The 17,910-nt window shown below is 43.7% G+C and overlaps 2 protein-coding genes across 3 annotated transcripts in view; both read right to left on the bottom strand.

The window, feature by feature from the left end:
• FGF13 (fibroblast growth factor 13) overlaps positions 1-17,910 on the bottom strand; it is a 119,184-nt gene that overhangs the window by 44,437 nt on the left and 56,837 nt on the right. The gene's annotated exons all lie outside the window — the stretch shown is intronic.
• On the bottom strand, positions 3,790-10,425 carry LOC148214435 (uncharacterized). The gene is made up of 2 exons (XM_088151674.1): positions 6,505-10,425; positions 3,790-6,387 (listed from the first exon to the last, which is right to left on the bottom strand). The coding sequence occupies exon 2, from the start codon at positions 6,096-6,098 to the stop codon at positions 4,416-4,418; it is 1,683 nt and encodes a 560-aa protein (XP_088007800.1). The 5' UTR covers positions 6,099-6,387; positions 6,505-10,425; the 3' UTR covers positions 3,790-4,415.

Here is a 17,910-nt window from a genome sequence, read left to right as displayed (position 1 = left end):
TACTATTTAACTTTTATTTCTCTCCGCAAGATGAAATCACCCATTGTTTTCTAGAAATTAAGCCCGGGGACGCAAATCCCAGCTGAATTGTGATCCTTGGCCTTTTTCAAGTTAACTCAAGTTACAAGTAAGACTAACTGCTGCTTAGCACCTCTTACCTTCCCTCTCTTTGTGTTTTCCTTATTATTTTTTATTATCTGCCAGGCTCCTGTTTGTGAAATTTTAAAAAGAACCATTTGTTACTGCTGTTTTAACACCTAGAGCCCATGAGGACTGAGGCGGTAGAGGATTTGCGCAAACTGCACAGACGAATAAATCAGCATTGCATTTTCTCCAGCTGCTTGTACATGTGCCCCCCCCTCACTGGGCCCCCAAGAGCAAACCCTGACATCACCCCTGGAGACCCGTTTTGCTTTAGACAGCGTGCTTTGAATGCGCCTGTGACGGTCCTGCCTTTTATTTAATTCAAGCGACAAAAAACGCAGCTAGGCAATTTTCTTACCCAGGCTATTTAATTTAGCAGGCCTCCTGACTAACTACAAGCTGTAACATCAGAATGACAGCAGCCTCATGTTTGATTTCCACCAAACCTTGCTTGTTAATTGCATGCTGGTGCCAGAAGGATCAGACACCCTCTTTTCCCATGGTTCATGCCCAGGCCGGGAATCCAATAAAACATGCCAGAGGATCAGTGGAGGTCAAAGAAAATATATTTATTCAACCCAAGGTTGCCAAGTAACATTGGGTGGTGGCCACCATGGACCGCTTCTTTGTCTCCCTTCTTGCAGGTGTTGAGTTGAAGGATGTAGCCGATCATTACGCATAGAATGGAATGCGTTCGCTTATTACAATAGTTCCCACTCTATCGGCATGAACATCTTCCTGCTGTGCAATCCTTCCTTCCTTTCATAGTTTGTTAAAACAGATGTTTCTTTCTCTATAGTTAACCACAACGTCTATATAAATGAGCATTTTATCTTTTCTGTACATAAATCTTCATATACCAGTGTTTCTCAACCTTGGGAACTTGAAGATGCCTGGACTCCAACTCCCAGAATCCAGGGGTTATACAACAATGGTTTCTCCTCCAAAAAGGCCTTGAGGGGCACCCCACCCTGAAAAGACTCTACAAACTCAACCTTGTTAATTTTACAGGCAGTGAAAGTGCCACTGATAAAGGGTGGATATAAAGAAGGTCTTCTTAATATATTTCCCTTTTTCCTCTCCTGTCTCAATCTACTATAAAGCTCTGTATTGGTTCCCAATCAGGGCCAGGGTCCACTCCATAATCTTCACCTTGGTGATAGCCTCTTCTGGCTTTTATGTTGTATATTGCGTAACCTTACTTGATCGAATGAGTTAGCGATTTTTAGTAGGTTTTATATGTAGTTTATCTACTCTCTGATTGCAAATACCTGTTTGGTATTCTACTATTCCCTTAGAATGGCTTAGTTTGTAATGAAATTTCGCAATGTTACAAAAAAAATGTAATTTTGTAGGTCGTAATTCTTCCATACTCCTTTCGTCTGCACTTATTTTTAAGAGGAGGAAGATACTGTGGAACTTGTTGCCACCAGATGGCAGATTTTGGCAGGAAGCTGAACCAATACATGGAAGACAGGGCTATTAAAGACTACTAATTTTGAGGATTATTGTCTTTCGGAAATGATGGGCAGTATATCTTAAATACCAGCTGCTGGGGGCCATGAATGGAAGAGGACTAATAGGTCTTTCCATTCCTTTTGCCAGCTTTGCCCAGGCGCTCACCGTTTGGGAGCTTCCAACATGGGATGCAAAATGTTGGCCTTTGGCCTGATCCAGCCCCACAGCTCTCCAGATCTTCTTACTAAGCTGAGGATGCAGCCAAATCCTTCAAAATAGCCTGCTCACAGACTGCTGAGAGATGTGAGAAGTATGCTCCTGTTTCTTGGAAGGGAGAGAGGAATTTTGAGCTGACTTTGGGAAAGGTATGAGAAGGGGATGAAGGGAAGAAGGAAGGAGCAAGCTGTGAAGGTGGGACTTAGAGAAGAGATGACACAGTCCTGAGATGAAAGGAAACATAGGAAAGAAATCAAAATAACCCACCTTGATAAGATGGGTCGGGGAGGAACTTGGACAAGCTGCAAGATTCTGTTATTTTACCATATTACAATAGAGAGTATTCCTGGAATCCTGCCATGTTTCTTGAACTGGCCTACCTTGAAGGGCAGACATCAGTCTTGAAAGCCTCTGCAACTTCCTCTCTTTCCCATCTTATACTAGATAAAAATTATACTGAATTTCCTTCTCAGGCTTCCTTCTATCTCTGGATTATGTGATCTCTTCTCCAAGTCCCCCCTTTAATGGCTCCTTCCTTCCTTCCTTCCTTCCTTCCTTCCTTCCTTCCTTCCTTCCTTCCTTCCTTCCTTCCTTCCTTCCTTCCTTCCTTCCTTCCTTTCCTTCTCTCCCCTCCCTCCCTCCATGCTTCTCTCCTACCTTTCTTGTGGTCAGCTCTAAACTTGCTCTCCTAACCTGCCACTAGTTCTTCACACACACCCCAAAGTCAGTTTTGCACGTAATGTACAGATAACGAGCATACTTCTCCAAGAAAGATGGCTTAGTTTATTTGGAAAGATGGGGATAGAAAGTAATATTCTCCCATCCTGAACGAAACCTAGCCCATCACAGGTACTGATGAGCTGAAAAACTTCATGGCATACTTTGTCACGAACCCTTTGCTTCTCGACATCCCATCATTCAGAATTAGATTTCACAGGCTCACATATACCCCCAGCCTGCTCTTTCCAGCCCATCTGTCAAATGCGTTACAGGAGCGTTATTGACAAGATAGATCAAAGTGACAGGCACAGCTTCTGTCCCCTTTCCAGCACAAGAACAACTCTGCTGCTAAGTGACTGACCACTTTGGGACGATCAATGGAGAGGAATTTGAGAGAGTGGGCCATGGCCATGAATCTAACCAGGGAATGCTTTTCTTGAAAAAATCCCACCGTTTCTACAGTAGAAAGAGGAAACCTTGCATAACACGTTGAAGTCTCACAAAAGTGAGACTATGCTTTCATTTCACCCCACATTGTTCTGGTGATGGTTCTCCAAAGTTCCAGTGAACAGAAGGATTTCCCATGATCTTCATAACGGGATGCCCTGGGGAGTGAACCTGTCATTTTCCAGAATTGTTCAAGGCTCCTAGATGAGAGTTATGACTGCTACTAGAGGACATAGAAGTGGCTTGATTCAGGTCAGGATTTGGGACTGAATCCAATTCAGATCCCTGGAAGATTGCTAATGGAAAGCTTTCTCTTCACCATAAATTACTCATAATTCTCTTTCAAGGCGACGTCTCAGCTTATGCTCCCCTTGGGTTCCCTCTCACATTTCTGTACAAGACAAAGTTCTGTTCTCCACCAAGGTGGAAGTTCAAATCTTATGAGAGAGGAAGCAACTTTCTTCTCTCTCAACAACTGAATGAATTTCTTGTCAGATGAGCCTTTGTGAGGCCTCTGTTAAGTAGCTGAGGTTGGAGTTGGGTGGGAGGAAGATTTCATTTAAGATTTCATCTACTGGACAACCCCTCGGAAGGACTGTCGACTTTACAGCAACACCCCAACCCCTTCATGCATGGGCGTGCATTGATCCCATTGTTGCTTAATGCACAATGATGTCAAGCTTAATGTGGATATCAAGCTATGTCTGGATTGAGTGTGTGTCATTTACAAGCTCTTCTTGGAATGACAACAGTGGCTTTACAGAGCAATTCCTCCCTTCTTCCATTCTCCAACACACCAGATAGACAGACAGACAGACAGACAAATGGAAAACGAAGGAGCACAGGATCACATTGATAAATCCTTGTTTAATGGCTGTCTAGAAAAAGGCAAGTTTAGCCTGAGGAACTATCTGTGGCATGTTGAATTAACTGTGACTTCAGAGGAAGATCCAGCACAGATGTGGGGAATGAAACAGCCCATTCTGCATGTTACCTTGGGTGAACATATGCATATCTAACACACCTATCTCACACACACAGCCTGGCAAAATCCCTAGCATCTGGTAATGTGTGGTGGCTGAGCAAAGTTGAAAACATGTAGAAAACAATTTCTTGACTTTCTCGCAGCCAATTCCTATTTGCAGAGGCTGCAACAGCTCTTAGGGGCCTTCAGAACATCAGATGGGAGCATTTCATAAATAGATAAACATGGAGAGACTCACATTCTTTGCCACAACACAAAGCAAACTAGTCTTTTTTCTTTTTCTCTAAATGGCTTTGAGATGATGCCCTGAAAAATGTCTGGGGTAGGGAGGAAATCTGATGAGGAGAGCAGTAATGATGAATGAGTTTTCCTAAGAATGAACGGATGACCAACCTTACTGCTCTCCGTGTTGTTGGGCTGTGAGGGTTCCATTATTGGAAAAAGCTCAACGTTCTGGCATGAGATGGACAAAAGATTGCAGGTGACAGGTCTTCTCACTGGTGGCCCCACTGGAGGCATGGATGGCCTCAACCTTTGGCAAACAGTGAACATTATTCTCTTCAAACATACTTCCTCCCCTAAATGGTTGCCTGCTCCATGCCTCATAAGCCTTGAGATACTCCTTGTGAGATTGCAGGTGACAGGTCTTCTCACTGGTGGCCCCACTGGAGGCATGGATGGCCTCAACCTTTGGCAAACAGTGAACATTATTCTCTTCAAACATACTTCCTCCCCTAAATGGTTGCCTGCTCCATGCCTCATAAGCCTTGAGATACTCCTTGTGAGATTGCAGGTGACAGGTCTTCTCACTGGTGGCCCCACTGGAGGCATGGATGGCCTCAACCTTTGGCAAACAGTGAACATTATTCTCTTCAAACATACTTCCTCCCCTAAATGGTTGCCTGCTCCATGCCTCATAAGCCTTGAGATACTCCTTGTGAGATTGCAGGTGACAGGTCTTCTCACTGGTGGCCCCACTGGAGGCATGGATGGCCTCAACCTTTGGCAAACAGTGAACATTATTCTCTTCAAACATACTTCCTCCCCTAAATGGTTGCCTGCTCCATGCCTCATAAGCCTTGAGATACTCCTTGTGAGATTGCAGGTGACAGGTCTTCTCACTGGTGGCCCCACTGGAGGCATGGATGGCCTCAACCTTTGGCAAACAGTGAACATTATTCTCTTCAAACATACTTCCTCCCCTAAATGGTTGCCTGCTCCATGCCTCATAAGCCTTGAGATACTCCTTGTGAGATTGCAGGTGACAGGTCTTCTCACTGGTGGCCCCACTGGAGGCATGGATGGCCTCAACCTTTGGCAAACAGTGAACATTATTCTCTTCAAACATACTTCCTCCCCTAAATGGTTGCCTGCTCCATGCCTCATAAGCCTTGAGATACTCCTTGTGAGATTGCAGGTGACAGGTCTTCTCACTGGTGGCCCCACTGGAGGCATGGATGGCCTCAACCTTTGGCAAACAGTGAACATTATTCTCTTCAAACATACTTCCTCCCCTAAATGGTTGCCTGCTCCATGCCTCATAAGCCTTGAGATACTCCTTGTGAGATTGCAGGTGACAGGTCTTCTCACTGGTGGCCCCACTGGAGGCATGGATGGCCTCAACCTTTGGCAAACAGTGAACATTATTCTCTTCAAACATACTTCCTCCCCTAAATGGTTGCCTGCTCCATGCCTCATAAGCCTTGAGATACTCCTTGTGAGATTGCAGGTGACAGGTCTTCTCACTGGTGGCCCCACTGGAGGCATGGATGGCCTCAACCTTTGGCAAACAGTGAACATTATTCTCTTCAAACATACTTCCTCCCCTAAATGGTTGCCTGCTCCATGCCTCATAAGCCTTGAGATACTCCTTGTGAGATTGCAGGTGACAGGTCTTCTCACTGGTGGCCCCACTGGAGGCATGGATGGCCTCAACCTTTGGCAAACAGTGAACATTATTCTCTTCAAACATACTTCCTCCCCTAAATGGTTGCCTGCTCCATGCCTCATAAGCCTTGAGATACTCCTTGTGAGATTGCAGGTGACAGGTCTTCTCACTGGTGGCCCCACTGGAAGCATGAATGGCCTCAACCTTCTGCAAACAGTGAACATTATTCTCTTCAAACATACTTCCTGCCCTAAGGTGCTTTTAGGCACCGTGCTTATGTGTGGCAACTTTATTTCTTTGGTTTTGTACTATATGTTGTGTCCCACTGTCTAGAGTCTCTTACGATTAGGTCTGGATATAAATACTGGAATGCAACCAACTCAGTAAATAAATTGAGTGCACCACTAAAAACAGGTCTCAAAATCCCCTTGTATGTGTGGGAATTCCTCAGTAGTCTGGCTGATGTGGGAAGCATCCCACATCAGGGTCAGCCTGACCTATCCCAATGTCTAGGGCAGTGTTTCTCAACCTTGGCAACTTGAAGATGGGTGGACTTCAACTCCCAGAATTCCCCAGCCAGCCATGCTGGCTGGGGAATTCTGGGAGTTGAAGTCCACCCATCTTCAAGTTGCCAAGGTTGAGAAACATTGGTCTAGGGAGCAGCTACGTATAGTTTCATATTTTTGAGAGGTTCAGAAGGCTGAATTTAAAAGCTAGAAGGTGGTCCACTTCTGCAGCTGCTTCGGGATAACCTCCTGACAAAGATCAGGCTGGCTCCCTCCTTCCTGGCTGGCTTTTCAGAAAACGTTAAAAACTGAATTATTTGAGGGGCTTTTTCTTAAGTGTCTACTGGACACCATCTTGTTTTAGTGTTTTTCTTGCCTTTTTTTCGGGGGGGCTGTGTGTGTGTGTGTGTGTGTTGGGGGTTGGGGGTTTAATGCTGTTGGTGTGATTGGCCATGGATGTTTTAATTCTTTTTTCATATAGACTGCAAGCTACCCAGAGTTGTTCTGATTGCAGCACGGTAGAGCTTGCTGAATAAATTTGCTGAACAAGGGATCAGCAATGCATATGGCCCAAGATCTGCAGAGTGAAGTTGTGCCGGGTGCCAGATAGATAGAAAAGGGGCTGTTAAATCTCATGGCAAAATGGAACCTTATTATTCTCAAGCAGTTGATTTCCCAGTATGATTTCCTGTAAGAGTCGGAAATATCACTCTGGAATCATACAAATTCTTAGCTGGATCCAGCCAAGGCAATGAGATGACCAAAAGCTTAACAACAAACTACAATGTCCTTGCTCTGTACCTGTACCTTCCTTCCTCCCCCTCTTTTTAAATAAATATTATTTAGAAAAGGAGATATCTTCTGTTAGAGACATCCTCAGTTTTAGAGAACCCTGGTTTATGTGTCCTGACATGGGGCCAAACAGGCGCTGCTGTTTCTGACATCCCCATTTTCTGCACAGTCATTTAGTCTAGTGTAATAGGCATGGCCAATTTGGAATCTTTTTAAAAACTTTTTTGCAATTTGGATCTTCAAGCTGCAAGATCGACTGATGATCTTGTGACTCCTTAGCAGTCTTGCACTTCCAAGGCAGGAGAAGCAAAGGGTTGTAAGCGTGGGCTGTTCTGCTGTTAAAATTCTCCTATTGACAGTAAATATAAAATAAGCTTTAAAAAAAAAATGGAAGAGGGAAGGAGGTATGTTGAACAAAAGCAACACATCAGGGAAGCCATCTGCGTTAGGTCTCATTGGAATGTTACGGGTGACTCGGCAGTGCTCGTATTAGCCCTGTAAGGTAGGGCAGAACCATCAAAAGGCAATGAATTTGGGAGCTCTGGGAACAATGAGAGGGTTAATGTGTATATCTGGTGGCCCTTGACTGGAAGCCAACAATCTTTAGTGTATGTCCAGATGGAAGATCCTGGTACTGTCAATCAAATCAATAGAAGAATAACTCAATGGAATGATTCTGTCTTTTCCTTCAGCGCTCGCTCTCTCTCTCTCTCTCTCTCTCTCTCTCTCTCTCTCTCTCCCCATATGCATAGAAGGAAGACTGAAGAGTCCATGGGGAAATGGAGTGAGAGAAGAAGGGATAATAAGCAGTCAGCTTTCCTTTCCCTTTCCATCTTGGGTCCAAGGGGAATTTTCCTCCCTTGGTTGCCAGTTGTAGTCTTCAAGGTAGGCCAGGTCAAAAATAGGCATGGCAGGGATTCCAAGAAGGCTATTTGATTGTAGCAAGGTAGAATAACAGAATCTTGAAAGCCTGCCCACGTTTCTCTCTGTCCCATCTTATACTAAACAAAATCAAGGCAGGTTATCTTGAGTCTCTTTCTCACGCTTCCTTGTTTCTCAGGAACATGTAAGTTCCCCCTTAATGGCTTGCTCTTCCCTTCCCTATCCCTAAAGTAATTTTTACATTCCTTTACATCAGAAATAGATGTCTTCCAACTGATATCTAGCTGATAGCCAATGGCAAGTGGTCATATTCCCTTTGCCCCCAACTCTCTTATGCCTGTCATCTTTGGCAAGTTTGAGGAACATGTCCATCATTTAAACAAGGCCTTAGCGAGGCTGGCTTATCAGTGCTACTATTAAGGACAAAATAAGCTGGTCGTGGTGAGAGATAAAATCCTGAAATAAGAGGAGCTTTATCCTGAGGCAGCAGGGTTATTCTTACCTTCTGAGAATGGCTTTTTCTAGCTCAACTTTCTATAGCATTTTCTCTAATCACAATCCATGCCTAAGCTGATTATCTCCCATTGGCAGCAAGAACCTCTCATCACTTAGCCACAAACTGGGTTCACAAAGTCATCTTGCTCAGAGATCATTGTAGACTGATTCTGATTATTCATGCCACTCTTCATTCCATACCACTTGTAAAACTAAAGTCTGCTTTGCAATACTATAAATCAAACTTGGGCATGTCAAAGGGAGGGAGGGTAATATCTCTACTTAGTTTCTTCTTCTATTCTATGCAGAACATCCTAGCTTACAAATTAGTATCTTGCCTCTCCTCCTCCTCCTTTGCAATAGGGCTGTTAGGAGCCTTCACTGAAGTCAACAGAATTTACTGCAAATCTCCCTCCATTAGAGGTTTGAGCAGGAAGTAACTGCAGAGAATCAATTTGTTTGAGAGCAGTTCTCTGAATGTAAACAAAAGATTCACAGTAGATTTCAGCCAGTCTTGTGGGTAATTGTTTTCCCTCTCCAAGTTACAGTAGAATTTGGTCTGAATGTCTCTAGATTTGATTTGCCACAATTGCACCAAGTTGGGGAAAGATGTTCAAAATATGTTTTCACTAAGCTGTGGCTGACTATAGTCTGTTAAATAAGCCAGTTAATTGGATTTACATATAAAGCTGAGCAATAAACCATTTTACAGCTACATTTTCACTTCTTTCATTTGCACCCATCAATGGCAGAAGAATTCCCCAGGGACTGCTCCAAAGACTATTGGGCTGTCCCATTCCTCACCCCCAAATTTGGGTTTTCCCCACTGGCATCTGCCAAGAGTGTTGAATGTCAACCATGGAAAGTCATCATGGAAAGTCACCATTCCTCTTTATCATAAGTTGATCAGATCCCATCTTGAGGACTCCATCCAGTTATGGGCAACACTCTTATTGGGCCTTTATTGGCTGAATAATTCATTTAGGTATTATGAGACTTAGTTTGGGCATAGAGTGTTGAGGCAACCCAACCCCTCTGCTTTGCAAACCATGAGCAATGTTACATGTAGAGCTAGCCAAATGTAGTTCAACAAACTGTGATTTTGTGGGAAGTGTGAACCTGGCCTTTATGTCCTTAACAACATGTCATTTTGTCTTCTCCCTTCTTACCTTCCCCATACCCGACTTCTGAACTTTCTTCTTACTTTAAAGCTTCTCAAGACTAACACATCTTGAAAGTCTGTGGAGTTCCTAAAGGAATGATGGAAATTGGTGGAGCATAAAAAACTTTAAATTCTGTACAAGGTGATTCAGAGGCCAGTTGGTACCCCTGAAACAAAAGGACTTGGAAAGGCATGGAAAAACTGTTGGATTGGAGGCAGAGAATGAAAGATGGAACTCTTGGCATCTAAACAGGAAAGTGCCGGTTCTTATGAGCAATAATGAGCTAAATTTAGAAGTTGCTGGCAGTGCACAAGTCAAGTGCCTTCTGCCTTTTGAAGCCAGAAATGGACTTTCAAGTTCAGTTAAAAACTTGGGAGGTTTAGTTGAACTTCTTTCTACCTATCAACATGGCTCCTTTTTGGAAGGAGTGAAGTTCAGGGACCAGAAATCACACAGCGACCAAGAACTTGTGGGAGGAAAATTAGGAGCGAAAGCTCCCAATTTCCATGCACCTTGGTGGGAAAACAAACTCAACTTAAACCTTACTAGGGGATAGAGGAGGAGGTGGCCAATAGTATTAAAACGGACTTGGGGGCATCTCTGTCACTGTCAGTGTTTGACAATCAGGAATTTAGAAAGTTCTTCCTTCTTCTTCTATGTTTTTTTTGGCAGGAACTCTTTCTAATCCAGGAGCATGTTAACTGACTTCCCAAGCATGTGGCCTCAAAATTCTTCCATGCAGCAGTCCACAATGGCCTGGATGAAACACCTCTAAAGTGTAATATGTAACATGACAAAGAGGACATTTTTAAAGATATGGGGGGCAGTCATATTAACTGATTTCAATTAATTAAATGAAATGCACATTTTGTTTACTTTTAGGAACACCACTGAATATCACATGGGGCTCTTGGGCAAGAAAAAGAGGTTCTTCTGGAAGAAGAGAGGTCTATCAATGGCTACTGGCCAGCCAAGGTGGCTTGATCTGATCTATCTGTCTCCAGTGACCGGCTGGAAGCTCACATAGAGGGCAGGAAGCTCCCAGCCATCCTCGAATATTGTCCTCTCCAGAATTATGTTCTGCTTCCAAGCATGAGGGTTCTATTCTTGATCACCAGAGTTCAGACTAAAGACCCAACTCATCTTGCAGCCTATTTCTACACTGGCCAACTGATGTCTTTGGGAAACTGTTAAGGAGAAAAGATTAATTACTCCTTGTCAACTATGCTGGTCCTGAAGCATGGTGTTTTGTCAAGCCAACGTGGCTGGCCCGTAGCCATTGATAGACCTCTCTTCTTCCATGGATTAGCCTGATCCTTAGAAAGAAATTGTGCTCTGAGTATTGGTATTTCCTCTCTGGTTCAGAGCAGCTCTCAACATCTTCTAGAACTTACAAAGAAATTACTCCAGAAAAATGGAGCGTACTGTTAATGCATGAAGAACTGAATTTTGCTGATACAGTGATGGCCAGACTGCCTTGGAAGAGGACTGTGTGATCTAGCATCACCCAGGAACTGAATTGGCCCGTCTTGTCCTGTGCTTGTAATTTTAAGCAAGTATCGAAAAGTTGCTTTGCGTATTTTGGCACAATCCACAAAGCACATTTATTTTCTGGCACTCCCATGTAGCAAGATGGCATCTCTTGAAAAGAGCAAAACATGAGGCACGCAATCCTGCAAACATCAATTAATTCTCTGTTGAAAAGAAATCCAGCTCTTTGCTGACTGAGGTCCCCTCCTCCTTGACTGTTCTGAGCTAACGCTCATCCCGCACGCACTGCAGATACTAGCCAGCAAAAGGAGTTTGCAGTCGTTCTTAAATGCAGTTCTGGGGCAATGCAGCTTTGTTACTTCTCTCCGTGCAGGGTTTTTGACGGTCAGCTTAAGGAATTTTGGTCGCACGAGGTCAGGTAAGGTCAAAGGCACACCTGATGCTAGACATTGGTACAGCTGGACATCTGTCTGGGTTCTTAGGCTGGCTCGTTCACTACCAACCGGATTGCTAGCAACAAGCCTGTTACTGCAGGATGAGAAAGACGATGTCTGCACTGCTACCATCTCACAGTAAGCAGCCATAACTCAGTGACCCACTGCTGAGTGATTTCAGTTCCTGGCCTCTTCAGCTAGAGATGGGGAACCTACAGACTGAGCCCCATTGATCTGCTTTGATCTCAGGAGCCATGATCTACTAAGTCTTGGGTTCAGGAAGAGTGGCTGTGTCCATCAGGGAAACCCAGATCGGTTGTAAGACGGAAATATAATGAATGGCTGTGAAATGGTGCATAAATGCATCATGATGAAACAAACATAAAAGAACAGCTTCAGGTAGAACATGGGATTGAAGAAACAAAGCACAATGATTAATTTCCACCTAAGCCACACCACAGAGGCTCTAGAATGGCGTGTAGCCCCCAAAAGGTTTTCGGGTCTAACCCTGGTCCCCTCTAATTTTTTTCCCCAATTATAATTTTCAATTTGGCAGAAGGAGGAAAGTATTAAATATGTGGCCATCACCATATCTGCTGTATTTAATTTAATTTTGATTGGATTGACATCACATTTTTAAAATCCTATTTTTGTCCGGGTGCCGTCTATTTAGTGAAGCTGGCCCTGCCTTTTTTTGGTGGGGGGAAGGGGGGTAGTGCAGTGATTGGCAGTAACTAGGCACTGGCCCCCAAAGAGATGTGTCACTGTTCAGTGCATTAGTTAGATCAGTGTTTCTCAACCTTGGCAACCTTAAGATGTGTGGACTTCAACTCCCAGAATTCCCCAGCCAGCAAGGCTGGCTGGGGAATTCTGGGAGTTGAAGTCCACACATCTTAAGGTTGCCACACTGGGTTAGATTGTTCTACCACTCTTCCTTTGAGCTAAGTTTTTCTTTGGAGGTGATGGGGTGCTGAAAACTAGTTTTTGCAAAAAGCATTCAAGAGGGACAAAAGGAGGGGAAAAAATCGCAACTCAATACACCCTTTTTAGCACCTTCAGCTGAGTTCTATCTGGGCCTGCTGGTAGGCTCGCCCTCAGGTTTCACACTCCAAAGGAAATGTGCGCATAGCTAAACTGTCTGTATCAAAGTCTAAGAGAACGAAAACCCCTTTGTCTGAGAGTTGATTGCAGCTGGAAAAGAAAAGGAAGTGAAATGGACAAGAGGACCCCAACAGAAAGATACAAGTAATATACTATTAAAATAGATTATGAGTTAACACAAAGCATCTGCTTAAGTATTCCTTCAGCACACCCCCTTGGAAGTAGATTTTCTAAAATGAAGACCGATGTGCCATTCTAAGTAAAAAGAACTGAGATGGATAAAAACAGACCTGCTTTTTAACTGGCCGGATGCCGCAGAAGATTGACGTCAGGACTGGTGTAGAGGAGATTTGAATTACTCTCCTTTCTTCTAATTCTGCCCTTTCTTTCCTTGATGTCTCAATAATGGCTCCTATGTTGGGAAACAGTTTCGGCTGCCTGACATGACAGGAGACAGCTTATGACAAGGAGGGGAACAGGGCACTGTGTTAATAGCTGGTGCCTCCATCTTTCCAATCCAGCAGAAAGCGCTTAGAGAGGTCAACCAACGAAGTGCATAGGAGAAGAGAAAATTGACAGAAAGGAGAGGGTGAAGGAGGAAAAATGGATTTCAGTTAAATGGATTGGAGTCAGAGAGTGATCTACTGCTCAACCAGCATCAAGACCCTGGGATGCTGGGACATTTTCCATCTTTTCACTGCCTTCCGTGGTTCTGCTGGCTTCCTAACTCCGAATGCTCAAAGTTCAATTCCATGTTGCACCTTTTTTTGTTCCCATATCAAGGAGCACTGTCTGAGCAGGATGTTTCAGCCAACCCTGCCTCCAACATTATCATACCCATCCCATCTGTTCCGGCAGGAGGGGCAAGCTCTGGGTTGCGTCAGCTAAGGAGTGTCAGCTGGTGGGTCTCAGGAGGAACTTCCTCTGTCATGGCACCTGCCCTCTGGAATGCCCTCCCTCTGGAGATCAGATCGGCCCCATCCTTGTTGGCCTACTGTACAGCCCTGAAGATGTGGCTCTGTGGCTGGGCCTGGGCCCCCGAGTGGGGAACGGAGCCCGCTGTCTGGCTATGTTGAATGTTGGAGGATGGCTTTGTGATCGTTTTTTCCAGCTGCTATGGAAGTTATATTGTATGTTTTTATTGTTTTTAATATTGTAAGCCACCCGGAATCACTCGTGTGAGATGGGTAGCCATATAAATCCACTAAATAAGTAAATAAATACATAAACACTAGTGAGGCTTTTAATCTGATCTTTGGGACCTTAGCTCAGCGGTAAGAGTTGAACATCTGGTTTAATCATCCCCACTTCCAGGGGTCCAGAGAAATAATTTTAGGTTTCAGTTTTCATACTGTTTTGAAAGGGGGGGGGCATTTTAGCTGCTGATGTGTAACAGATGCCACCCTCTCAAATGATAGTATGTTCCACTTCTGTTGGCTTCAAAAGATACTAAGCCAGCCAGCCTGTGGGTGAATGTTGAATTTTGGCTGTGTTGTTACACTTATTGCTTCTGCAAATGTAATGGGCCATTTGACATTCATGATTTTGTAATTTGCTATTCAGAAATGTCGGTAGTTTTGGAGAAGGATGTTATATGTCTTGTTTGTTTATGTAGCTTGTGCCGCGATGCAGTACAGAGGGAGGAATAAGACTGAAAGTAACATCTAGTGAAGCAATGGGACAAAGGAGAGCTCCTGGCAATTCACTGCAAATCAGTCCAAGCTATAAAGGGAGAGAAGCATAAACAACATGGATTTTAGTGCAACCCTCACCAAGCTGGCATCTTCCATACATGTTGGGCTACAATTCCCATCATGTCCAGCAGATATGGGCATGATGCTAGTGGAGGATAATGGGACTTATAACGGTAGTGTGATAGGGATTTGGAGGATCTGAAGTTGAGGAAAGTTGCCATAGTACAATAGCTTGAGAAAGATTTGAGTAGCAACTACGTGTGTGAGAAACTGGGTCAAAAAATGGCTGTTCCAGAGTTTGAGCAGACATGTTTTTGAGGTGGAGACAATCTTTCCAGAAAGCTCCAAGGAAAGTTCTCTTTTCTGGATCGAGGTAGAAACATTTGAATTTACTAATCAGGAACTCTTAGGAACCTGCATTTTGCTAAGTCTACCATTGGTCTATTCTGCAGATTATTATGTCATTAGATTTCCAAAGTTTTAGTCCAGAGTTTCTCCAGATTAACCTGGAGATGCCTGCTGTGGATTGAACGGTGAGACCTTTGATGTGCAATGAAGATTTTTAAAAAAATCATTAAGCTATGGCCAGTTCAATGGCTGGCATAAATCTGAAGAACTGCAGAGTTCCACTGGTGCAGGAGATATTCTGGTCCTTCTTACTGTTGCATCATTTGCCCCCCCGCCCCCCCCAAAGATATTCTCTGTAATATGGTGATTGCCTTGATGGTTGCAGAAAGCATTGAGGGACAGATGAGCCCAATACTTTTCTCCACAATCACATTTCTCAACCACAAAAGCCAAGGTTTTGTAGCAGTGTCCTTATCCTAGGTAAGAACGTAGCCTCACATACAGATTGGCTTTCTGTGAAAAGTAGAAGTAACATGATGAGTAACCACTCATCATCCTCCTACTTATGGTTAGATGTGAATGATGTTCATCTAAGGACAGCATACTACTTCAATCTCTAGAGTCCATCCCATTTCTTTTGGTCTGTTTTACTTCCATGGGAAGCTGATGTCCCTTCCTTACCAATAATTTCTGGGTCTGCTATGCTCCTCTGCCTTTCTGTATAAAAGGTTAGATGTGCCTCAGGGGAGACTATGTAGAAGAGGAAGGCGGAAGCAGCAGGAGGAGATGATCACCTCAAAAACAAACCAACTTGGGCTTCATGCCAAACTTGTGATTATAGGACTGCAGCAATCCGAGTGGTGAGTTTTTGTTCCTTCATTTCCTTTTTTCAAACAAGAAACTAGCTAATACATACAAACACACACCACCTCATTAGAGCCTGTCCGCTCTGAACGTACTGATACAAATTACATTTTCAAAACCAGGCTTGGCTTTGCAGTACCTCCTTTTTAGAAAAAAGAACAGAAGCTGACACTTCATATATTTAGGAGAACAAATCATGGTCAGAGGCAGCTCTGGTAGGCCTTTGGCTGTTGCAAGACCGAGCATCTCTGCCTGAGAAGAGCGGTGCATGTCTTCTGTACATTTGCCTCAAGGTAATGTAGAAAAGACAAACCAACGTCTGGGGAATCTATGGTGAAACAGACCATATGGACCTTCCATTTCTCTCTAAACTCTTCTTCTTTGGAGAGTTTATGAGAATGCCAAGGTTGGCCACAACCATGTTAGAAGATGGATGAGTCCAGCAGGACACTCTTTGGGTTTGGAGGCTGCTTCATCCTAGAAAGATCCTGTTCTGCTCCCATAAGCAGATAAATATAGATCATCTCCTTTTATGAGCTGATCTGGAAGTCTTGGCCAGAAGATGAATATTGATTTTATTTCTTGCTATATTTTAATATAGTCAATATTATCTGGTACCCAACTTCTCCCCACCTACTTTTTCCCATTGGACTTATCCAGGTTCCTGAATGTGCCCACTTCTGGAGTGCTATCCTTGACTCACCATACATGGATCATTTTAGCAAGGGTACAGCTGAAGTGGGGGAGAACAACCCACAAAGAGCATGCATTGAGGGTAAGGAAGATGACCTTGATGGAGATATGCAAACTCCATTGTCAAGGTGACAAAGGGGAAAACATTTTTTTTTAAAGTCTAGAATATCCAGATAACATTTGGAAGTGGCTGAGACAGATGCCTCCCTAATTCACTGGACTATAAGGAGGAAGAGAGAGACCTCAATGAGACTTACAGCATTCTGTTAATACAGCCAATCTCAGTCAAAGTAGTTTTAGCCTTCCTGTGCTGATTTTATTTCCTGGTATATTTTAATATAGTCAGTATTATCTGGAACCCAATTTCTCCCCACTTACTATTTCATAATCTAGTCTACCTAGTGATAGGACGTGTCTCCTCCAGCAACCCATTTTCTGCCCTCTCACAGCCTGTTCATGTAAGAGACAGAATTGTGCTGCCAAAATCTCTTAGGGGCACCATTTTCTTTCACTTTTTTTCTCCAAAATTAAGTGGAGGGGGGAATGGACGTGGTTGATGCTGGGAAGAACCTAAAATTACATTACTGAAAAGTGGCCATTTTGATGTTGAAAACTGATAGCATACAATTGGGCTGTTTTCAGGTTTTAAGGATGGGTATGACAACGATTTGCCTCCCTGAGGTCCTTCTGCTACTTATTCTCACTCTGAAATCCTCCAAAGTCCAAAATGAAAGGGTTAAAAGAAAATGTCACCTTCCTTTTCCAGGGGTGTCATCGTTGTTAAAATCCTGCAACTTTGGGGAAGGCTGGAATGCAGGTTTAAGGCCCCCACCTCTTCAAACATTGCCCTCCCAGGTTAATAAATGGTGCAGGCTCTCCACTGATCAGAGTGGAGTTAATTAAGTCATAAGATTGCCCTACATTGAAATGTGTCAGACGGCAATTTCTGCTAGCAAAAGTCTTCTAGAGCAAGCCAAACAGATCTCATGGACTCCCAAAAGTGGGAAAAAACACAAAGAAACACCCCCCCCCCCGCTTGAGAAACCCATACTTTGGAGGAATAAAAGGAGGTGAATATTCATAAATAACATTTTTTTAGACCAAGCCTATTCTCCCGCCTTACCCTCCCTGCCCGCAATGTACTATATTCTCACAATCAGCACCGCTTGTTTCCGCTTCTACAAGGAGGATCGATATTCATTCAACATTTATGGATTAGGTAACGTTATGATTTCTCTTTTCTTGCCCGTGCCCTTTTGTCAATGGAAATACCAATCCTTGCAAGGAGGAAGGGGAGAAGATAGCATTTGTCCTTTATTATTCATTTGTGCATTAGAATGAGGCAGAGTGTCTGGTCGTTGTGATTCTAAAACATTTTCTGGAAGAATAATTTAATGATGACATATGTCTCTGAAATGGAGCAACAGAGCTGAGTTGTTAACTAAATGCTTCGGGGTCCAGCGTGTGTGAGTGTGAGTGTGCGCGTGTGGATAGGCAGAGAGCGAGAGAGAGAGAGAGAGAGAGCCAGAGAGAGAACCCTTCTATTAAGAAGGAAAGCTTGTTAAAATTCAGGAATAGAAACCAATGGA

Source organism: Python bivittatus, unplaced genomic scaffold (genome assembly GCF_059951505.1).
Source record: "Python bivittatus isolate LINGU-HERP-01145 unplaced genomic scaffold, Pbiv_v1 ctg000670_np1212, whole genome shotgun sequence".
NCBI classification, from domain to species: Eukaryota; Metazoa; Chordata; class Lepidosauria; order Squamata; family Pythonidae; genus Python; species Python bivittatus.
The sequence above is the reverse complement of the archived record's forward strand: the minus strand, read 5'-3'. Positions and strand labels throughout refer to the sequence as shown.